Below are 25,014 nucleotides of genomic sequence, written 5' to 3' on the forward strand. Positions count from 1 at the left end.
CTTACTAGCCCAAAGGCTTTCTTCTCCACACTTTTACATTCAGTAAAGTCACTAGTACTCTTTAACAAAAAAACCCAAACATAAAACCCAAACTCCCCCCACAAAAAAAGTTCTAAAAAACAAACAAAACACCAAAAAAACCACTCACACAAGAAACCTCAAACCTATAACTGAAGAGAGTATTCTGTTGGAAGCTTAGGAATTAGATGCAAATAAGGAAACAGTGATTCCATGTAAACAGGTACTTTTCTTAAAAAAGCTTTGCCTCCACAAAGCCAAAGAATAATTTAATTTTTCAAGCTCTGAGGTAATATGAAGATATTAACACAGGTACAAATACAATGGCAGATTACTTTTGCACTTGTTCCAAACCTGTTGCTAGAACAGCACACTACTGGATGTTGTTTCCAGTGGTAACAATGTGCAGTCTTCCTGACACTCAAACTTGCCCTAGTCCTGCAACCTTTTTTGACAGAATTCCACACATATGAATTTCACATAAGCCTGCAAATGGGACGTGCTTATCTGCATATAAAGACACATACTAAAATAATAGCTCTTTGGTTTTGACATGCAAAGCTATTTTTGCAGTTTTATAGGCTGATCCATGTTTGGTCTACAATTTTTATTTCCATATCCACTACAAAAAAAAAAAAAAAGGGAAAAGGAAAAAGGAGGCTAATGATGAAAGCATATTACTGAACTGCTTCATAAAACAGTGGGAAGAACAGAATTCCATTTTTTTATTTATTTTTCCAGCATCTAAAGCCACATCACTGTAAAAAGTGAGCAGTCTGTCAACTGGGATTAGAATATTTTGAAAACAAATTATTTTATTGCAAAGAAGGAAAGAAGGAATTTAGAACAAGTATCCACAATCTGATGCCTCACTGCAGTGCTTAAGTTACAGCACTGCACATCACATGCTCTGCATTGACAAATATATTTCATCTGTCTATCCAAAAAGAACAGACATATTAGATGCCTTTTTGGTAATTTGGGGAGTTTTTTGGAGTCATATCCTTCTTCTGCCTTACTATTTCCACACTTCCTCAAAAGATCTGCTGTTGGTCTGTGGCTCACCCTTGGAATGCAGTCCCTCAGAGAAAAATGTTCTTCTCTTCTCAAAGTAGCAAACACAACTTACTTATACATCATCCTAGACAAGCATCAAAGGCCTCAATGTCAAAGTCAAGGATAGTTCCAAGTGCTTTGTTACTTCCTGAAGGCCACAAAAGCATACAATTGCAGTTTGAAACAGTAATGTGAATTCTAAAGCAATTTCACTAAGAAAGTAAAATCAAATTACAATTGAGTTGAATTTTCAAGAGCTTTTCAGAATGATTGTTCAGTGCTTGAAAAAAAAGCACTGCCATAACCCTTCTCAGAGGTTTCCCCCATGATTTTCCTCCATAATTTTCCTCCATGATAATCACCTTCAGTTTTACTCCAAAAAACTTCTTCAGGCTCAACTCAATTTCAGATAGCTCTCAATGAACACTACCTTCTTGCATTTCTGTGCTCTTCACTGCCCATACTGCCTCCATCTCCCCGTATCTGTTTCATGCACTTCTGCTCTGTTTTACCATTTCCAAACATCACTGTGCCAGTTCACCTGAATCTGCCTGGCGACAGCACCCTTGGTAAATTAATGCACTCCAACATAGCAGCTCCTAGCTGCTACAGCAAAGTAGCTTTCCTGAAAAGGTTTACCTTTTCCTCCTGTATGGTGTCTCAAATATATTCGCACAAATATATCCCAATATATTGGAAAGAAATCAAAGAAATAAATTTCAATACTATAACCTGGCTTTTCTTCATTTCATCTATATTATTACCAACCCCATTTTGGTCCTCACAAGAAAGACCTTCATTTCCACTAAACAGGATACAAATTCAGAAAGACGAAACTAAAATGTTCACTCAAGAAACTGGAGTCAAAAATACAGACAGGAATATACTGCCATTCAGGAACACTGAAGCTGTGTAAAAACTGCCTAAACATCTTGGGTTTATATAACACTGTGCTTTACATCCTTTTGGAGCAAAAGATACCCCACGGCATAAGGGCTCTAAGGCCTCAACAACAAAGGAAGCCGATCTAATAAAGCATTGTAATGATAACGCTTTATTAGATATGTGACAGATTGTGTACTTAATCAATCATTGTTCAACAATAAAAGAAACAGAAACGACCATTAAAAAAAAAGTTACTAGTTATATGTGGCAGCCCTTGAGAGCTTGCATAGAATTTATTAGATATAGCATCAAACTGAGGAATTCTGTCCCACTTGAATGGCAACTCTGATGTTTGAGGAATTTCAAAAATGTTTTGGAATCTGTTGCATTTCTTTGATAGGAGAATAATGCATCTGTTCCTATGAAGATGAGATGACAAAAAAGAAGAAGGAATGGGAATGTGAAGAGAAATAACAACCAGGAAGAAAACAGCTCAGGAATTGTTTTTCGGTAGTCAAAAGGACCTTCCGTAATCTACAGGTTTTCTTCCTGCCTCTGACTGCATCTTCAAATAAACCTTCTCTTCCTGACTATTCTTAAGATCTTCTAACAAAAGGCACATACTTTCTAGTAGTAAGTTCAGGTATTTTCAGGCAGTATTTGCCTGAAAATGTACTTGGTTCCTGAACAAAATATCTATTTGCTTTCACATGTGTAGATTTTGAAATTCCTTTATTTAGGATTCAGAATAGAGGAGTAAAGATGACATGAATTTGAAATTCTCTGTGCAGTTACTGAATCCTGTACTCAGTTCCAGCCTGCAAAACTTGCAGAACTACTGGGTATGACGGCACATCTAAATTGCCTGTTGGCAGCCCCTAAGGTACTGTGTCCATCCCCCAGAAAGCTTAAGCCTGTGGCTCTTCCTAAAGATATCAGGAAAAATTTCTTCACTGACATGATCAGGCATCAGAATGGGCTGCCTACAGAAACAGTGGAATCACCACTCCCAAAATGTTCAAACAGCATGTGGATGTGGCATTGGGGATATGGGTTAGAAATGCTAAGTCACTGGTTAGATTTGATGATCTTGAAGGTCTTCTCCTGCCTTAAGGATTCTATGATTCTTTAATACATTACACCATGTCATGAAGCAGACAAGTGAAGCCTTTAGTGCTGAAGTACCTAATCAAAGAATTGTACACCAACAGAAGTAGTAGTAGTAGTAGAGCTCCACAGTAATCTAGATATTGGCAAGTTGTTTTGCTGTCAAATTCCCAGTCTCATAACATGACTTATTTCAAAGCATAGGTATCTCCCAACTTCTTGTTTCTGTTGACATTGCAAAAGATGACAGAGAAATAATCTAGTATTTTTAACTTTCTTAAAAGTCTGCTGCCTGCCTCTATACACCAGAGGTAATACAAAAAGCTGCAAATCAGGCATTGCTAAAAAAGAGAGACAAGCATTTTCAGTAGCTTTGGATCTCTCTCGCCTTTTGTATTATCTATTCATTACTGCGAGGCTTCCAAATATATTCTTAGTAACAGGATCTGTCCAATACGGAAAAAATGTTTTTCCTCTCTCCCTTGAAATCTTTCTCTTACTGTCTTGCCACTGAGCATGCACTTCTAGAAATATGTTTTATTTCATTAGTAGTAATTTTATACAATCATACTGAACAAGATTTTTTCAGAGGCTGTAGGCCATGCTGTGGTTTATGGTTTTCCTATGAAAGAGATCATATTTAATGTATTTCAACCAGTGAAAAAGGTCACTTGTCATAGCAGCTTTTAAAGTTTGTTAAACATTCATACAAAGCCAAGTGGCACAAACTGAGATGCCACACAGTTTCAGATACCAGACTCCTGTCATAGGTAAACGACAGGAAACAAGACAAGTGAAAATTGTCTCCTCTGCATATGATTGAGGTGATGACCTACCTTCTTCCACCTGAAGAGGGACTGGAAAGGGTGTCACAACATTGTTAGACACCTGTTCGATGTCAAATGCTTGGCCTTGATACTGTTTGACAGCTTGTACTGCATATTTACTGCCATGAGCAGGACAGATGTTAGCAACACAGGAGATACTAACTTTCTACTCTTTCAAGAACAGACGTACTATTTCTCCAGAAAGCCAGATTTGGCAATTACATTAGTTTCAAACTGACAAAAAAAATAGCAAAAGTAACAGGAATGCAAGTCCAGCAATTTGACAAAGTGGGCGATAAAACTGCTTTTAAATTCAAAACCATGCTATTAACCCCCAAAGATGCTTGGTTTGAAACTCATCACCACAAGATTACTTTTCCTTGACAGTACCTACCATTTTGTACCAAAACTCACAAAACTATTAATTTAAAGAACTGACAAAGAAAAAGTAAAACACAGGAGATAATTACAATGGTGAACAGAAATGTAAACTGAATGCAAATAAAGAAGTGTGGGCTCTTGCTACACTGCTCTGAGCAGACCTGGTGAGATGTCTGTCACATAAAACACCTAATTAGTTTGTAATAGTCTAAGCAAGACAGAACTGCTGGCAAGGTATGAACCAACAGAGTAACTGGAAATGGTCCTCCTCACCATAATCTTTTTTAAAGGTACACGACACAAAAGCAAGGTGCGATCTGCATGGTACTGAATTGGTTTGGCAGCTGCTCCTTGTCACCCATTCAACTGTTTTCACAGCCTCTTCTGATACAAATATTGACATTATCAGGAAGAAAAGACAAGCACATATCTTTCCATAAGACACGTGACAGATTGTGTACGGAGGAGGAAACATGACTAGGTACAGGATGCACGGCCCCAGCGTGGTCCCAAAGTAAGCTGTGGAGCCTGACCCTGCCAAGATGCAAATGCTCTGACACGGATCAGTTTTTCTGCTTTGGGCTGCACAGTATTTTTACTTTACTTATTTTAAACCAGTAATAGAATTTGTAATTTCTTAAACCAAATTAAGCAGTTTCATATGCAATGTGAACTACCCTTTAAGTGAATGCATTTTTCCTAGTATCCAGTCTAAACCTCCCCTGATGCAAACTGAGATAATTTCTTTTTGTCCTATCTTGCCTGGAAGAAGAGACTGACCCCCACCTGGCTATGACCTTTCAGGCAGTTGTAGAGAGCCATCAAGTCTCCCTTGACTTCCTTTTCTCCAGGTTGAACATCCCCAGATCCCCCAGCCCTTCTCATCAGACTCCAGACCCTTCATAGCTCTGTTGCTCTTCTTTTTGTTATACTTTGTCTACTTCTGCCTCCAATTGACTCAATTCTCAAAGGCAGCAGTCAAAATCAGTGTGACAAAGGAAAAGGCAGAAGAGCAATATTAGTAACATTGGATTTTCTGTTAGAGCAAGTCCAACTTTCACATTCATCTCTCCCTAACCTCACCCATTTCTTAGACTACTGCATCTTTCTACCATAGAGCTGGTAAGAAACAGACATGGGAGAGATGGTGGTTTTTTACATATTTGCGAAGGTACCACAGAGCTTATTGTCTCAGTAAAAGCAGAGGGAAAAATAATGTCCAGAAGTTCTGCAAAAGCACTGAACAAATAGGGTTATCTTCCATTGCTACATACAAATAAAAGCAACAGTTCATCTGTTAAGGCACTCCATAGCTTCTGTGACTAACAGGCAAGAAAATATATAAGTGCCTGAGAATTTGCCATGAATCCCAGGGATTTGTCTTCTTCATCTGAAAAGACTGAAGTACCAGACTACAAAACCAGTTTGGGGCAAACAGGAGACAAGTTTTCTAAGAAAAAATATGTTATGAACAAATGCATAAAATAAGAAAAGCTCACCATATCTTTCTGTTTTTTAAACTCCCTCAAGGCCCTGAAGTTTAACTCTGCCTGGCAATGAAATGGTCACCAAGTTTAAACTTCAGTATTTGAACTACTTTTCTGCTGCTTATTGAGACTTACAACAGTACAGCTACATATTAGACACAATTAAATTTACTCCTGCACAAAAGATTCATTTCTAACTGTAGGCCAAGGTTGCCCAAGGCTGCAACCAACTACAGTCAACTGGCACCATCTTCTTTAGTTCCAAGACACAAAGAGACAGGGAGAAAGTCTAAGAATGTTCTGCCATGAGCAGAGCATGTGTAGAGGCTGTAACCAGTTACAGGGTTTGTAAATTTATGTGATATAGTCTGTATTCATAAATTTTGCATACAGCCAGATGAAAGAAATGTAAGTATACTGAAAAGAGATCCTTACTATAAGCTGGATAATGAAATAATGTAAAATCACACATGAAGTCAGATAATTAAGTACACACTTCAGTAGAATTGCCAGTGGTGAGTGCATACTCCTGGAGCCACACCCTGTGACAAATAGTTACTAAGAAAAATGTCAAACTACTCCAAACTTACAGAACATAGGTTACACGGGCATCCATTTCTATGCCAGTAAGAAAAAAAAAAACCCTCTCAGCATTTTAAAAATTCCGGACCACAGATTAATTTTTTCCTCTATTTAAATGGATTTAATCAGAAGTAATAGCTATGATAGATCAAAACCAAACAGTCTAATGCAGGATTTGCTCTTCATCGTTAGGTGCTGAATTTCCGTCACTCGTGGAGCAATTAAATTTCTGTCATCTGTCCGTAGCAATTTGACTGCTGGAATCAAGTTATAAATTTCAGGCTCATTTTTCTGTGTTTTTCCCGCACTCAAGATTATACTGTCTTTCTTACTACCACTCCTACAAATATGAGGACCTTTCTCATATTCTGAAACCTCCTCTTAGGGAACTTTCTTCTTTCCTAACAGCAGCACTATTTATTAGGGTTTAATACTCGGAACAAAACTCATTTAATGATGTACACCTTGCCAAAAGCAGCAACACTGCCTTTTCAGAAGCACAGAAAAACCTGCACAGGACTGTGCTGTCTGAGGCTATCCAGGTCGCCAATTAACTCCTCCAAATAGGAATGAAGAAACCCTTTTCTCTCAATCTAATCCTTAAATATTTTTGCATTCACACAAGGCCTGTCCTACTTTCTTTTTGCAATTGTTAGAGACTTACAAATAATCTTGATGAGAAAACTGAGCTCAGCTCCAGAGTGTACATACAAGGCTGTTTGTGCTCTGAGAAGGAAAAGGGTGATGTTCTCATCAGAAAAGAAAGTGGTTGAGAGGGAGCTGATGAATGTTGGAAGCAATTTACAATTGTTTCATCTTTGGACCACATCATAGTTCTTTCAGCATTATTACTTTAAAGTGTCCTCTTTTTTGAAGGCCCTACAGATAAAAATTACTCTTCTATTTCGAAAAAAAAAAAAAGGCCACATAAATGCATCATCCCCAAAGGCAAGGACTGACATGACAAATGAAAGGAGAACATGCTCAACTCTGCCACCTCCTACATCTCAGAAGTGGGATCATATTACTAGCATCCACCAACTCCCACTGTTGTGCCACTCCACAAACACAAATTCTTTTCAGAGAAAAACAAAGGGCTAAACTGAGGTGGAAAGGGAAGTACCACCATATTTTCTTACACATTGATCAATGTGCAGGTCTTGCCTGCATGCCATACAGGCTGCAGAGAACGTATAGTGTGATTTAAGTAACTGATGTAGCTCTGATAGAAGATTTCTCATTTACTTTGCTTTGTTGGTTTTTTTTGTAACAGATGGGAAAAGTAATCACAATGGCAAACCCAGAAAGTAGAATGGTGTACTTATTGAAGTAAACAGAGCAAAAAGGTAAAAATTTTGTTCACTGCCCAGAAATATATAAAAAATCTGTAAAAAACAGGAGAAAAAAAAAAGCCCAACACATATGCTATTATCTTAACAAGTAAAAGATAATAATTCCAGATTTCTAGATTTCTACTTACTCAGTGAAATCATGAATATGTAGTATCACCTCAGTTTCAAATATAATCAGACTACTGTTTGATTTTCATAGAATCATAGAATATCCTGAGCTGGAAGTGACCCACAAGGATTATCAATGTCCAGCTCCAACTCCTGGCCCTTCAGAGCCCCAGGAGTCAGACCACGTGCCCGAGAACATTGTCCAAAAGCTTCTTCAGCTCTGTCAGGCTTGGTGCTGTGACCACTTCCCTGGGCAGACTGTTCCAGGGCCCAACCACCCCTTGGGTGAACAACCTTTTACTAATATCCAGCAAAATCTCCCTTGAAACAGCCTCACAATGTTCACTCAGGTTCTGTCACTGCCGCCACAGAGAAGACACCAGTGTCTGCCCCTCCTCTCCCCTCACAAGGAAGCTCTGGACTGTTATGAGATGTCTCCTCACTCTCCCCTTCTCCAGGCTGAACAGAGCAAGCAACCTCATCTGAAGCTCGTATCACTTCACCTCTAGACCCTTTACCATCTTTGCTGCACTCCCACAGCCATTCTCTAATAAATCTATTTCATATGGTGGCACTCAAAACTCCCTCCAGCACTCAGGTGAGGCTGCCCCAGAGCAGAGCAGACTGGGACAATCTCCTCCCTTGCCCAGCTGGCCATGCTGTCCCTGATGCTCTCCAGGACACGCTTGGACCTCCTGGCTGCCAGGGCACTGCTGGCTCAGATTCAACTTCCATCAACCCCCACATCACTTTTCACAGAGCTGCTGTTCAGCATCTCATTCTCCAGTCTGTCCACATACCCAGGGTTGCCCCAGCCCAGGTGCAGAATCTGGCATTTGTCCTGATTAAAATACATTTGGTTAGTGATTGCCCATCTCTCTTAATTTGTTGCAGTCTCTCATGTGTTACATTCCCCTGTTAAAGCATCATGATGTTAGGGGAAATTATTTAAAAGGAAATAAAAGTAAATCAGGATAATATTATCTGTCTTTTGCCAAAAGTATTACACTACCAGGTTCAACAAACCAGCACAATTATCAGTTACTTTTTGTGAGGCAAAATCCTGTAAAAATTCTTCATATACATCTATAAAGAAGGAACAAAAGAAGCAAAATATTGATTTTTCACAAGGAATATCTACATAGTATTTATACTGAAAAATAGAGCTCCCCCAAGAAGTTCTTTATGGTTAAGAATAAATTCACAGATTAAATAAGGAGAAGGAAAACAAGAAAAGAGCAAAGCCTTCCATAGGACAAATTGCAATTAGATAACTGAATCTAATAAAATCTGTGGAGTGGATTTACAGAAGAAAATTGGATAACTATCGAGAGACAACACTGGGCAAGAATAATTTATTTATCCTAACGATTTTCAAGCATAAATGGTAACTACAGATCATGTGTGAAAATACACAGTAACAAATACCTTATATAGTAATGTGCCTTACTGTATCTTGTTAATGATGAGTAATAGCAACAACTCTAAGAACACACTCCTACTTCCCATATTTCTCTGTGAAGATATTCAGCACCAATTGTGTGACATTTCCGAAGCCCTTCAATCTTTCTACACAATTCGATACTATTTATTTATTTATTTATGTGGCTTCTCCTACAGTTATAGAAATTTATCACAGTTGTTTAAAAAAGTCTGGACTAGATAGCCTAAGGACTTACTGCTATTAACAGTGGGAAGGAATGTGAGAGTGTGTGTCTATGTGAATAGTTACCAAACAGATTACTGAAGGAAAGAAATACTAAAAAAAAACACAGCACTTTTTGGCATCAGCCTTTGTTTGCAAACCAAAAAATCTAAATTAACAACAATCTAAATTGTCAGGATTGTTAATTTGTGCTCCTTCTAGTGGTCAATTGAACTTATAGCCATAAAAATAATGATACCCTGTACAGAATCTCCAGACTGTCACGTTGCTATCAACAGTCCAAAAATCTGAAACCAAATTTATGATTAAAAAAAACCCTTATACACAGCTGCTAAGTTACACATTAGTTCTCAAATGCCACCTAAACTCATCAAAATGTCATAAGGGAAGCAAAGGGATCTTGCAAATCAAAAATATGCTTCCTATTATACCAGTTTGTTTCATGTGTCTAGTTCATTGACATTTCACTTCTCTCAGATTCTGAGATTAATTATACATTTGAAAAAATTAATCATTATAATAAAACACTGTTAATTGGATTTTTAATTGGAAGTTCCTTTTTTCTCTTTCTCATACAAAACATCAGCAGCAACCAAAGCAGCCTAGATCACAGGACAACTTGGGCTGGAAGGCTGTGTCTGGCAGCCCACATTATCCACCCGCCTGCTCGCACTGGGGCTAACACAAGCATAATTCCATGCCTGAATATAAAAGCAAACAGCAAATCTGTAACAAAACCCAGTAAAAACAGATTAACAAAAATCATGAGCTCTGATCACAACTCTTGCTAGTCACAAGCAGTTTATTTCCTGGGAAATGCAAATGTCACTAGCAGCTTGAACCACCTGAAAGAAATAAAGAATACCCTACTTTTGCACTACGATGGATTTATTCCTCTGGGACTCTGCATTTCATCTGAAGCTGACAAAATGTACTCTATAAATATTTATACAGCATATACCAGATGTTTTTTTAATTTCTCAACACACAAGTAACATCCATATAGCCACAGGTTTTATGATTACCTTTCCTGAAGAGATAATTTAAATACTAATTTTAAATGTCTTCTTGTGAATAAGAACAGTTAAATTGTTCTTTAAGTAGTGTGATTTGTAGTAAACACAAATGTATTGATATAATTAATTTTAGTTAGCAAAAGTGAAAATAATAGCCCATTTCATCTGCCTTGCTCAGTATGGTTTTTTTATTAATAGGCTTTATTTTTTTCTATACACAAGAGAAATTTCTATTGTCATATACAGATTAGAAATGTAAACACTTAAACACTTCCCACAATGACTGACTTCAGAATTGAGTCTGAGTATTATCTCAAAAAGAGCAAAGAACCAGGGTGACAAAGAGCACTACTGCCCCCTAATGAGCCAGACCATAAAAGCTCCTCTGTTACAGCATTTTGTGTCTTTCCTGAAAAAAAAATCAAGTCATTATATCCATGAATTATGAAAAGAAGTGAAAAAATAATCCAATCATTAAGAATATACATTTTAAATTTAAACCACACTTCTGCACAAAAGGCACACACAATTTCATAGAGGAAAAGAAGAGGTATCCAGCAGCTACAATTTTCAGATACAATACTTAATGCACCAAGGATCACAAAGATGCAAGATATAGCAGAAAAATTACCAGCACTAAGCAAATATTAGTCAATCTTAGGTACTAGGAAGTAATCCCATAGTGATCTTCACACCAACCCAGATTTTTAAATTTTAATGTCTCTACTGTGAGAGCATCAGTTTTCTTGTTGCATTGTTTCATCTAAATGCCCACCATAGTTTATTCTAGGCTTGTAATTATCTCAAAGTAATTCTGATCTTGATATCCAAACATATCCACAAAAAGAAGTAAGTGAGGAAACAGCAGAAAAAGTCCACTACATGAATTCTGTTTGTACAAGAAACAGAACTTTCTGTCTTACATGAAAGTGACATTTTTCTGTCTGTATTTTTTAATAGTTTTGCCATAAGAACTGAATCTGTATTCAATGCTCACCAATGTAGCTTGGGCATAAAATTTTGTCCCGTTCCTGTATCTGCAGCAATGAACTGCTGAAAAAAATACAACTGCTGCAAGTCTTAGTGAGAAGCACAAACTTAAGCTATGTATTCTCATTTTATTTCACCATAAATCAGAAATTCCACTCACATTAGTAAAATTACTGAATTAAATGCAATGCTAAAGCAGCACTGAGTTCTGATTTCTCCCCTCAAACTCCTTATTCTGAATTTTTCATAGGTAAACGTTCTGACATAGGTAAACATTCTGACAGACACCACAGAAATAAATTTCAATTTCCGTTAGCAAGATAAGGTTAAAAGCAAATCATGTGTCTAATTTGAAACATGCCGGCTAACCAAAGAGACAGATTTTACGAATAAAAAATTATGTTCTTTAGTGAGTTTGGATTCTGATATGCCACCAACTCACTAAAATCATTGAACTTAAGACTCCACCTTAAAACCTCCAAATACTGGGTTTCTGTGGCCTCACATAGTGTCATCATTCACATATATTTATCAATAGCATATGATGATTATTGCAAATGATGAGCAATGTCTTGCATAACTACACACATGGTAGAAGGCTGCAACCTACTATGTATTAAAAGCATAAGAATTACAGTCACATGCTATGTGATAAAAATATATTATCTACAAAAACTTTAGAGACCTAAAATAACCATATTCCCTATTTCTCCTATTACAGCCCAGAGAGCTGGTAACACAGCTCTCAGTCTGCTGAATATTTATGCTATTATATCAGTATTTCACAATTCCAAGAGTTTACTATAACTTATATGAAATACAAAACAAAAATAATGACAAGAATAAGAACAATTAAGAGTTCCAATGGATGCCTTTAACAGAACTTCAACATAAGATCACCATGACAACTCGTTCCAGCTCTGCTAATATTTCTTACCTTTGAATCTTCATTGCTCACTCCCAGCTCTAGCACAGCCTGAGGAGACTTCAGCTTTGCTTGCATGGACTCCGCCATTTGAAGATTAAGCTGCCATCCAACTGTTTCAAGCTACAAAACACAAGTTTAGATGACAATCAGATGGTACAGAAGCACTGATGTCAACCCTCAGGCCTGCCAGTGGTCTGTCAGTGAACAGAGGGTCACATTCTACAAATGTTAAATTTTTGCTTACAATGCATAATATTTGTACACAATTTCCCTCAAATTACCTTGGACTCCAGGACAGATGTGCTTTCCTCTTATCTAAATTACCATTCAAACTACCACTCAAATAGAGCAACTTCCTGTGTCTCAGATCTGATGGACCCAATCCATAGAACACAACTACAGATCCAGAATACAGGAGCTTCCTCTTCTTGTGGAAGTTTATCAGCAAAGTTGCAGATTCAATTTCATATTTATTTTACTTTCAGGAAAAAGAAAAAAACCTAGTAAATACTAAACAACTTAAAAATAGTGATTTCTTAATCCACAGATCTACTCATGTGTGTTGTACTATATTCAGATCTTAATGACAAAAATAATTTTGCTTTTTGAATTATTAATGCTGAAAGAACAAAACCCAGGTAAGCATGTGAGCAATAGAATTTTTAATAGAATTTTTTTTAAATACAGTGAAAATTCTTTTTTCATATGAAGTTAAATTCAAGCATTATTAAGGTACAGCTCATGCACAAATGAAGTACACAACAACAGAACCACAAGACTTCCACAAAATGATCCTCCTGGCCTTAGCGAATAATAAGAAATGGAAATACAAAGCCTTACCATCTGCCAAGATAATTTACACACAAATTCTTTTTAATCTAGGGTCTCCCCTCTTCTAGTAAATATTGCAGCTGATTTGGAAAAGTGAAATAGTGCCACATCTTCATTAATCTCTTACCAATCTAATAGCTAAATTCAGCTAAAATCATTAACAGAATAAAGCCATGCCAAAGGCCTTGTGAACAGCAATACACGCCCTGCATCCTACAGTGACAGTAATCTCTAGATGAAAGATAGGAAAGGGTGGCAAAAGCTCCTCCTGTGGACACAGCTCAAGGATAGAACTCCGAAAATTTCTTGCAGCTATATGATTTACACTTACAAACTAATGTACTTTATACTGCATTTATCTGTACGCAGGATGAATAGCAGAACTATGTAACAAACACTTACCACCACATATCTACGCATACCAGAAGGAAAACTATGTATCATGATATATCTTAACCACCAAGGCCAGTACAAGATGGTTAGGGAGCTTAGTCAAGACCACAGCTAAGGGAAAGACACCACCTCAGACTGACTCTGTGCACAGCTATAAGAACAGGGCAGCAGGAAGAACTTCAGCAGGTCAGTCTGCAGTCTGGCAGCTGCTTTGCAATCAATGCACCATTCAAACTTCAATTTGTCATAAAAATAAGGAAGTTTACATTTAGTAAAATCCATGAAAGCGTGCAGACCACATAAAGGGACTCAGTGAAGATGTTCCAAGTCCAGCCCACTTCATTTTGAGCATAGCTTTAATAACAGTAGGCCCACAGCTTATGAATGAGAAGATGTTTTAAAGAAAAGTTACATAACTTATAAAAGCAGATGAATTTTTAACCATAATTCTGCTTTGATTTTGATTTTCTCTAACTTGATTACATCTTGGATAGTGAAAATAATAGTGCATAACCCATCCCACCCAAAAGTACAGAACAATCTAGAGTGGATTCTGTGTAAATGCTCAAGTCAATCACACCAATGGACAACTCTGCTAAGTCCCTCTGCTAGCCCCTATTTTCCAGGAAATTATACCACAATGACACAACTAGAAAACATTTTTCTCTCCACAAACTTCAATGAAATTAAGAAACTAACTCTATTTCAGGAGTATAAAGATAGTACCTTAAAAATAAAAAAACAAACTAAATAACTTTTGAGTTTTCATCAAGAAAAAAAAAAAGTATAGCTCAGTTAAGAAAATTGATAATGGTCAACAGAAAAGGACTCAGATCCTAAGTTACAGGTTACAGGGGTGGAAGGAGGCCACAGCAGGCAACTGGTAACATAAACAATGTATTGATAGAACAGCTAATCACTAAGGACAAAACCAGAGACATCGAGCTCTGGAATGTGACAGCTCTTCATACTACAGTCACTGTGGTTCAAGCACTCTGCTCCTCATGTTAGAAAGGACTTTCTATCAGCTACTTAAACAGTTTATTACTGTAGTACAGAAACCAAGCCTTAGACAGGATAGCAGCTTACCCAGGATCATAAGACAATGCCACTAGAGACAAAAACAATATACAAAGAAGTCTGACTTTTAAGACTTTGCTGAAGCTGCTAAATACTGTATACTCTGTGTAGACTGAAGAACAAACCACCAAAAATAAAAAAAATTAAGTTTGTGTTTTCTATTTCACTTCTAATACACATCTATCCCAGAATACCGTAGAGAGCTTAGAACAAATACAATACATGCGGAAGCAGACCAGCCTGAGTTTATAGCTGAGGAGCACTTGTAATTCTTGTTTTATATTGCTTCACCTTAAAAATTACATTGTTTTCCAGTATGAGTCATGATTGTTTTCTGTTTTAAATATACTTGTATGAGAATAAATTTTAATTAATAAATAGCATGCTGCCTGAGGCATCAAAATGGTCCATTTTCTTGAAAGAAAAATGCAACTTGTATCTGGCAATGGTTGTGTTGGTTTACTTAGAAGACATTCAACATCTTGCAATGTTAATTAACCTTTTGAGAGTAGTGACACATTTCTGCATGGCATTTGTGTCAAGGCAAAGTATTTGTTAGTCACAAGGTGGTACATACTTTAGGGCAATTTTTTTCAAATATGAAGGGACTATAAAATTATTTTTACTTCTGGTATAAAACTTGTTACAGAAAAAAGAATGATGGAAGAACAGTGCCAGAATCTGTGATATACTAACTGAAAAGCACTTACTGGGGCAGAGGAGAAGTATTTCTCCATGCCTAGCATGAAAACAAAGCCATGTTTTTAGCTAGTGTAGACCTCCTTCTCACAATTTCTTATCAGCAGGTTAGAAATATGCAAGCTACCTTGTCACTGCAACACTAAACACTGTTGAAAATATACTGTTTATTGCTGTAAATTCCCACTGATCTCTCTGGCACTTATTTAACTTCAAGGATATGTTTAGGAAAAAAACACAACAAAAAGTAAACAGGTGCAAGCTGGAAAAAAGAAAGGGAAATAAACATAAGTACTAAGCCAAACCAATAGTAAGAACATATGAAAAAGTTTCAGATCTGTTTTATGAACGCTCTGGCAAATAAGTCAGGGCAATAAAGATATGAGGAAACTTTCAACAATCCCTGTAAATCCTCAGTTGTTCTGTCCATTTTGTTTCATTCAGGCTTCTGAAGAGATTACCATGGCACTAGGGACTCACAGACACGGGAGAACTGAAGCACCTCTCCCTTCCAGCACTCACTCTGTACCGGCTGTAGAAGAGGTAAGGTGTCATTGCATGTTGAACTAGCTCTGTACTCCCTCACCCACAGCACTTCTCAGGGCCACCCACAGCTGTCCCAGGGCAGATCCACACCAGAAAGCAGCTAGTTCCCCTCCTATAAGAAGATCTGACTCTTCAACTGAAGATGAGCAGCACCTTTACAGGTACATAAAAACATCACCTGGTCTGTCCATGATGGCCACAGTAATTTTCTTCCAGTGTAAAACACTGGATTTTCCAACTCAAGCCCTATCCAGCAGACATGCTAAATAGTAGAGCATAGCATTTTACACAATAAGACAAGACCATCACCAATCTAACATAACTATGGCAAAACATTTGTGTGAAAGTCACTCTCTTGAAAAAGCCCAGTGCATTAAATGTCAAGGCAGCCTTTACAGGTGATATAAACCTCAAGCACAATCTCCAGCTAAATCAAGGTTCACACAGTCAAAATTAACACCCATAGAATCCACCATTTCTCTTACAACCTATTGTGTTTTGGCATACTCTATTGTCTCTTTCCAGTATATCTTCACCACAGTTCCTTACTTCCACTTTTTGCTGCCCATAAATATTATTACGAATTAAATCTGAACTGAGAAAAAATTCAAGAAGTCTGTCAAATAGGACAAGTTTCTATATTAGTTGTCAAAAATACTTCTCTCAACTACACAGATATATTTTACACTCTTCAACAAGAAATCAAATAAATGTTCTTTGGCAAGAAAGTTCAGTCTAATCATCTCAACTATACAAGAATGAGGCTGCCAGACTCAAAATGAAGGACTACAACTTTGAAATGGAAAGCAGAACAAATATCAATAATGGGCATGGTGCAGGACTTCAACCTGAAAGAGCAAGAACAGAGCCCAAGTGAACAAGAAACTGACACTAAAAATGGCTGGCAAGGGCCTAATTTGAAGGAACAAAATAAGGGGAAGTATTGTGAAACAGGGACAACGAAGTAGAACAGAATTTCAGAAAACGTGTATTCACCTAAAATTTCTTACCTAATACCTCCAACTTCAGCCAAACTTCTGGAGCAGGGTCCAGTATTTTTAAAGGACAAGACAAAAAAGGGCCTTAAATACTCAGCTAGTACCAGAGGAGGAAAAGAGGATATTTTTCCATTGGTCTTGGCTGATAAACTGAGATTACACCTCCTGTCTGTCTCTACACTCATAAAGACTGGAAGTTTGCTTTAATTTTAAAGAAGAAAACTTCAATTTTCATGTAAATTACCTGTGGAAACCCAGGGCACCAGGAATATTTCTCTGTCTGCTCTGCAGTGTCCTGACCCCCAGGGGAGCACTGAGTTTGACCCACATTTGTGGAGAAAGTTTCCTAGACTTTAAGATAGACTAGAATCCACAGAAGTGTGAAATAGATATAGAGAGTAGTGTAGGTGTATCACTTGGTGAGAAATTTAGGTTTGGGGATTTTTTAGTATGTTATGGATGGAAGCAAGATGGAGGGCACAGGGTGCTGTCCAGGGTTTCTTCTTCATGCTTCTTCTTCCTTCTTCTTGGGTTTGGGTGGCTGGGCAGAAAAGTCTGCAGTGGGGGCTCTTTGAGATCAGTCATTGGGTTAAAAGGGAAAATAATCTAGGTGTCAATTCTTAATTGGATAGTTTAGTCTTAAAAGACCTTGTAACAAGAGACCGTTAGCCATTTTGTGCCTTCTAATGAAAAGCTGCCGAACACATGGTTGTGAGACTGTTTTACTGATAGGGAATAATAAACACCTGAATCAGAACATGAACTACTGTCTCAAGTGCCTTCAATCCAGACCCAGAGAAACAGGTAATTATCTGATTCTAGAAGGGCTGTAACATTTCATTACAGAAACTACAGAAAACCAGTATTTTATATGGCGCTCTGCCACTCAGATGTAGCAGCTTACTTCTTACCACAGCGCCAGCAGGATGCCCTAATACCATGCAAACCACTGTTTCTCATCCATGATTTGGCACCTGCTTGTCCCTTAGAAAGTGCTTTACGCACAGACTCATGGAAAGTAAGAGCAACGATGAGTTACTCAACACTGCAATGAACCTGCAAGAACCACACTAGAGAAATACTGCTTGGACACACAAATTCAACAGCACTGAGATTTTTATAACCACCAGGCATTTAGACAGTTATGAAACAGCCAATTACTTTACAGACCAAATTTAACCTGTTATGAAGATCTAATTTTTTTGTTCAAGTTCTTGCTCACCCTTTTCTTGGCAAGATTTGCTGCTTTCAGAACACCTAACTTTCACGAAATAGAATAAAAATGTTATATTCAGAAAACATACTCGATTCAAAATATGTGGACAATTATTCAGTGCTACAGGTTAAATGTTACTTAACAATCCACTACAGATAACCTGACTACAGAAAAATGGTATAAAGGTCCTGTCATATCCAGTATTAGCCTTTCTGGCAAGCAAATGATCAGGAGCATTTCTACCGGCAGAGCGATAAATGCTGATTAGCAGTTAGCAAAGAGAAAGAAGAATGCTCAAAAACAGTGTTTCATCTTAAAACCTAAAAAGGGAGAAAATCACAATTCCATGCTGAACTGCTTAACAAGCCTGGTGGGGAGAGAATGCAGAAGCAACTCTAAACTGGCAGCAAGTGTCCTGTGGTTTTATGCTTATGAAGCAAAAAAGGTTATGAAAGCCCCGGATGGAAAAGGAACATATAGCATAGGCAAACTAACATATCCAATTTGTAGAAGTCTACTACTAGTACCACCACAAATGTTTTCAGTATAGCCTAAAGGTAATTGGTCAATAAAAGTGGTAACATTACCATATAGTAGTAATCTTTGAAGACCAGCTGTATAATGCAGTTTTTCAACAGTATTATTTCAATTCAGTATCTCTTCCACTGTCACTGGGCTATAGTTTAGTTCGTCTGCTTGAACTTTTTTAAAGCAAAAAACTGCCCAACATGTGCCTTTTTAGGTAGCGAAAGATTTTCATTACCACAAAGTTGCTAAGGAACTGCTTAAAGCCGTCTAACATGACTGAAGAGAATTTTAAAGCAAACTGAGCTTATAGCCCACAGTCAGAATTATAAGCCAGTAACATGAGCACAAATGAAAATAAATCCTACCATTCCTTCTGCAAATTCAAATCTTGGCAGAAAGCTAAGTGCTTCTAATCATAGAATGGTTTGTGTTGGAAGGAATCTTAAAAATCATCTAGTTCCAACTCCCTTCTCCTCCATGCACATGGACACCTTCCACTAGACCAAGTTATGCAGAGCCAAATCCAGCCTGGCCTCAAACACTTCCAGAGATGGGGCTTCCACAGCTCCTCTGGGCCACATGTTCCTGTGCCTCACCACCCTCACAGTAAAGAATTTCTTCCTAACATCTAAACTAAACCTGTCCTTTTCCTCAGTTTTTAGCCACTTCCCTTCACTCTATCACTACATGCCTGTGTAAAAAGTTCTTCTCCAGCTCTCCTCTAGGCTCTTCTTGTGGGGTCATCCCCTCCTGGTATTGGTGGGGCTGAAAGACTTGATTAACATGAACACCCCTGTTCTTGGTTGCCAGCAGCTTTTTATGGCACAGAATGCTTCTGTAGACTTGCATAGCCAGGAATTAATATCCAGGTCTCCTGACTTTATATCCATACTCAAAGACTGACTTCAGGGTAGTTTAAGTGCATCTATAGTTACTTCCATTCTCAGGCAGTCTGATTAATTTGAGTAAATGCCAAAGTAGTGAAACCGACTTCATTTTTTTCTGAGGTTTTTAAAAACTGCATAAAGGAAACAGAATGCCAATAACTTCTTACTGGCTCATTTTTTTACAGGTACTACAGAAAACAGTCTCCCATTAGGCTCAAGCCTAACGAACTACTGCAGACAAAGGAGGTCAGTTATAGCAATACAGAAATTAGTGTCATGCTCCACTGGTATATAGATTCACCCATTTATTTACAAATAATTTAATCCTTATTTTGAAAGACCATTTAGTTCAAAATGATTTGGTATTTGTAATAACTTCAGTGTTACTGAACATCAGATTAAGCTTTTCATAGCCTGAGAAAGAAATTGACACGCTTGAAGCTCTTTCTATTAAAAACACCATAATAATGCACAAGTGCACAGCACTATTTTTCAAAGTGACACTCTCGTCATCTATTTCTACTAAATGTGGTGTATCTTCAGTTTACACACAGCAGCTACTCTGGAGGTAAGTTCAGCTTCACTACATCAAGGCTCCCTACTTAATAGGCTACCTTAACTCATAGTTAAAAGTAAATATTGACATATTAAGATTGCAAAGTCTAAACGCCTATTTTAGTGTTAAGAATGAGTAACTAACAGTGTCAAAGACTGCATGAAAGGGGGATGAAAATCCAACCTTCAGCCTATTCTTGAGGAAGTAGATTTCTCACAGCAGAAGAAAAAAGGAACTATCCTTGAATAGCCCCAGTGTGAGCAAAAACTATACCTTAAAAATGAAACCTGACAAACTGAAAAAGTGCACTACATAATTTTGCTGCTTGCAGTAATGGGGAAAATGAACAACTCAATGTCTCTGCCATATGTACCTTAGCAAGGGACTATAATGTCCCAAAAACAATTACAATAGGAGAGAAATTACATCTTATTTTAACAAATGAAATCAGAATTTCATAATTTTATCTCAGATATCAACTCATTCACTTCAGTTATTTTTCCCCCTAACTTCAGAGGAATAGTCCAACTTGAAAAATGAAACATTTCCTAGAATAATTGGAAGAGGTATTATGAAATTTAAGCCAACGATACAATTCTAATTGGAACTATTATGAACAGTGAAGAAACAATGGGATATGAAAGACATCTTCAGAAAATCTTTTTCTCATATTATTACAGTAGTATGTATCACACTGACAACAAAACACTTTAAAATGTTTTCCACTCAACAAAATATTTTGAGGAAATAAATACTCCACAACATAAGAAATTTTCTAATGCAGTTCTTTCACTTATATTTTTTTGGTTGTTCTAAGCAAATAACCTAGAAGAAAATTAGTATGGCCATCCTTTCACTCAGTTTAATTCTTGAAAGAGTAACTGCCATGCTTAGTTCCTACAATGAAGACAAAATATTCCTCAATTAATTTTAAAAAACTAAAATCAAAATACTCATGTTTAAAGCTTGAGGATCTCTTCCCCTCATCTTTCAATAATCAACTAGACAAAATACACTAAGTAATAGTTAAATAAATGAGTAATTTTCACTTAAATAAATTATTGCAACATGTATGTATAGTTTTAATATATTAAGTATCAGTTTTGTATGATGGGAGAGGACAAAATGTTTATTATATATTTAAAAAAAAATTGGTCCACAACGCATTACTCTAACTTCATACCTGTCTAATCACACCAGCCTACAACCAGAGGAAACCATTAATTCTTCTCTCTAAAATTTGCAGCTGGAGGTGCAAATTCCACTTTTCATCAGCAAACAGCACTCCAGAATCAAAAATCAAAATAAGACATGAAAATATCAATTTTGCCTTCTGTGGTGATAGAAATAATTTAGGAATGATTTAAGGGTGACAAAACATGCCTGACTATTAACTCCTTCAAAAACTCTCTCCATCTCAAGAAAAGAATATTACTGCAGAGGAGACAGCAGCAGGATGTAGCCAAAAGTGTACTCAATATAACAAATGAATATTAAAACAGAAAAAAGGGGCAAATTTTTAAGAGAAGGCAATGATTGACAGGCAAAATTTGCCAGACACCACAGGTAGGGTCTTCATCACAGAAATAATCTGTAATCAGGAAGAAAGTGTTTCCTTAAAGATAACTCCCATATCAAACACCAATTTTCTCCTGATGGGAAACCTGGAGCATTGTGAGTGTGGGAGATAACTGCACAAACACACTGATTTCTATTCTCCATTGTTGCTACTGACATCAGTTGAACTCAGATGGCATGAATATCTTTGAAGAAGTTCTGGATGCTGCACCTTCTTTTCAGCAGGTCTCTCTGTAACAATTGCTCCACAGGTGCCAATTCTACAGTGAAAACAGCCGGATTTTCATATGGTTGCATGAAATTTCTGACTGCAGTCCTTTACCACATTTTTAACAGCCATAGAAAAAGACTTCTATTTTTTAATAGAAAATAAAGTATACAGTAGTTAAAAAACTGTCCCTCTACTGGACAAACATATTCAACCTCAATAAAATTCAGCATCCCCATTGCATAAATAGGTTACTGAGGCATTTTGTAGTTTCAGTGATAAGTTTCTCTTTCATGGCAGGTTTAAAATTTGTAACATTCATATTTTACCTGTATATATGAATTACAAAATGAGTGACTAGCATCTTCAGCTGACAGTATTACACAAATCTTCAAAATAAACACAAGAGCAGTCCCCATAAAAATGGTATGTATCTGTCAACAAAACCATGGGTACAACTACTCAGCCACATAACAGATTCACTACAATAGGTTGAAGCTTTTTATGAACTACAAGTCTGTAGTTACAGTCAGTCATAACACATATGCACAGCCAGGTTAAGCCGAAGTGGCATAGTAAACTACAGTGACTCATACTACATTTTTAAGACTGGACTTTGAAACTTTAATGATATTCTTGCAATGTTTTTCAGTCATGAAGGCAAAAGGAAGTAAGAATCACTGGATGGATCCTATCTACCTAGACACAATACCTGCATGCAATGTTAAACCAGATTCTGCCCTAATCTTGTCAATGTTGTGAGACCATGAGCAAACAAGCAAACAACAAAAAAAAAAAAAGGAGGAACTATACTTTTCACCAGTAGACAAGAATAACTAGAAATTAAAGTACCTGTAGTATAAAGGCAAGGAAAGAGTTGGATTGGGCTAGGCAGATAGAGAGTGAATTTACAGAATCATGTAAATATTGATCAAATGGAGCACAGTTCCCAGGGGGGAAGAAAAGTATCTTGGCCTCAAAGGAAGGCAGTGTTATGATCAAGAGACTGAACACAATTTAGGTCAAAGACTGTCAAGTGATTAAACCAAGCAAGTGAGATAGAGGCACTGAATGTGAAGAATTGTCACTAATGTGAACAAACACATAATGTTTGCCGTGCAACTCTTGAACCCCTCAGCATAACTTTGCCAAAGAACATCAGTAACTTAAGAAGGCAGCAAAAAAAAAATTAAAATGAAGAGCAGTAAGCTTTTTAGCTCTGTAAACTCTCAATTTCAGCTTGTAATTAATGTTAGAAAAAGCAACAGGAGCAGAACAAAGAGCCAGTACCTCACTTACCTCTCAGAGAAGACATTAAGAGCATATTAAAAATAGAAGAGACTAGGATTTAACTCTAAAAATAAAATATGCACAAATTATGCACCTAAATTCACCTTATTAGCAAATATTTAAGTTTAGCTAGATTACTTATCCGAGACTAACTGGAGATTTCTTTCTTCTGATTTCGCGTTTTTGTCTTCAAGGATAAATTATTTTTTTCTTCAGCAAATATTACTTAGCATGTATACGAAGAAAAGTGGCATTTTCAGACTTCTTTGTTCAATATTTATCTCAATCTCCCTCACCTCTTTAACCTAGGAAATCTGAAAAAAGACACATTCCAAAAAAGAACCAGTATCCTTCAAAAGGAAGGATATAAGAGAAATAATATGACATGACATTGGTAGAGTAAAACTAGTGCTAAGCTGCAACAACTTTAAAAGACTTTCCCCTACTTGAAGTTACTGCAAGTTTTCATCTTTCACTGATTTTTACTGATAAACAGCTAGCTTGAAAGCAAACAGAAAGAGACTCTATGACAAACATTAGAAACAGCATTCCAATTTCAAAAACCGTAGCATTTAGTGTAAAAGGTAAACGTGCTGCTGTGTTCCGTCTATGGCAAATTTGTGGGCACAGTTGCAGTAAAAATGTACACCAGTCTATGACCATTTCTATTAAGTCATGGCTGACTGGTGTTTTTACCCAGCAGAAAATATAACAAGATCCAATGGATGAAAGATTAAGTTGGACAGTTTTTAATTAGAGATAAGGCAAACATTTTTAGTAACCATTAAAAAACCTTCAGAAGTTACCTGTCATTTCAAGCTTTGAAATCACAACCAGACTCCTGTCCCAAAAGCTCTTTTATATATTGAGGAAAAATTATGATTTGTATTACACAGGAAGTTCCACAAGACAAGGACAGTACTCATTTTATAACCTCTTAAAATGCTATTTTTCATGTAAGAACAGAACAAAACTTACAGATCTTCCTAAACATTCTCAAAACGTACATTCTTCCAACCTTCTTAATTTACACTTTCTTGGCAGAAGAGGGCAAGGATTGGAAGCAACTCATTAAAAAAACCTTAAGAAGTAGTATCAAAAAACTGTAAACAATTAAAATTCCTACTAACAAAGCTGAGTGAGTGAAACACTAAGACTCACTTGTGCTGTAGCCGGTGATTAAAATAATCTCATTAGGTATAAAATTGTGGTTTTACTTTGTATTTCATCATTTGCAGTCTCTTTGCAAGTGCATTGGCATCACATAATGCAAGCTGGTTCACAATTCACTGTGACAACACCCGTAGGTACAACACTGTTTTTGTGACCTCAGTTTGTCACTGCAAGAACAATTAGTTAATCAGATACCAACAAGAAACTGTAAAATTATTTCTTATCGTTTGAGCTGTATTTCTCCTTATTTTGCATTCTTCTGGTATCAGAAAAAGAATTTCGGCCACGACATACACACACAGAGCACACCAATTCTCTTCTTTTTTTTTTGGCATAACCACAGTATGCATGTGTTTCAGAGTATTTCTGTAGATGTGCCAGCATTTAGCAGAGGGAATTTAGCACATTAGCATTACATATACACCCATTAGCAAGAAGGCCAGTTTCTGAGAAAATTTCTTTCAGAGTTTTCCCCATATGGCTTCAAATAGGCACTCAAGATACAGAACTGACAGCTCTGTCAAGAATTTTAGGTACATAATTTCACTAGTTGCATTCCCACGCATCATTATATTAAGCAATGCTGTCTGAAGGCTATAAAAAACTCCTCTTGCTTGGCAACATAGGA

General features: G+C 36.9%; 1 protein-coding gene across 2 annotated transcripts in view; it reads right to left on the reverse strand.

Moving 5' to 3' along the window:
• COMMD10 (COMM domain containing 10) overlaps positions 1-25,014 on the reverse strand; it is a 108,619-nt gene that overhangs the window by 75,122 nt on the left and 8,483 nt on the right. Inside the window, exons 5-7 of one of the 2 annotated variants that reach the window (XM_036403474.2) lie at positions 12,413-12,523; positions 11,483-11,538; positions 10,656-10,894 (exon numbers count right to left, since the gene is read on the reverse strand). In XM_036403474.2, coding sequence (XP_036259367.1) covers positions 10,834-10,894; positions 11,483-11,538; positions 12,413-12,523 — 228 coding nt within the window. In that variant the 3' untranslated portion in view covers positions 10,656-10,833. Of the gene's footprint in view, positions 1-10,655; positions 10,895-11,482; positions 11,539-12,412; positions 12,524-25,014 lie in introns of those variants that run through there. The other variant, XM_036403475.2, reaches the window with a different exon arrangement.

Source organism: Molothrus ater, chromosome Z (genome assembly GCF_012460135.2).
Source record: "Molothrus ater isolate BHLD 08-10-18 breed brown headed cowbird chromosome Z, BPBGC_Mater_1.1, whole genome shotgun sequence".
Lineage (NCBI taxonomy): Eukaryota > Metazoa > Chordata > Aves > Passeriformes > Icteridae > Molothrus > Molothrus ater.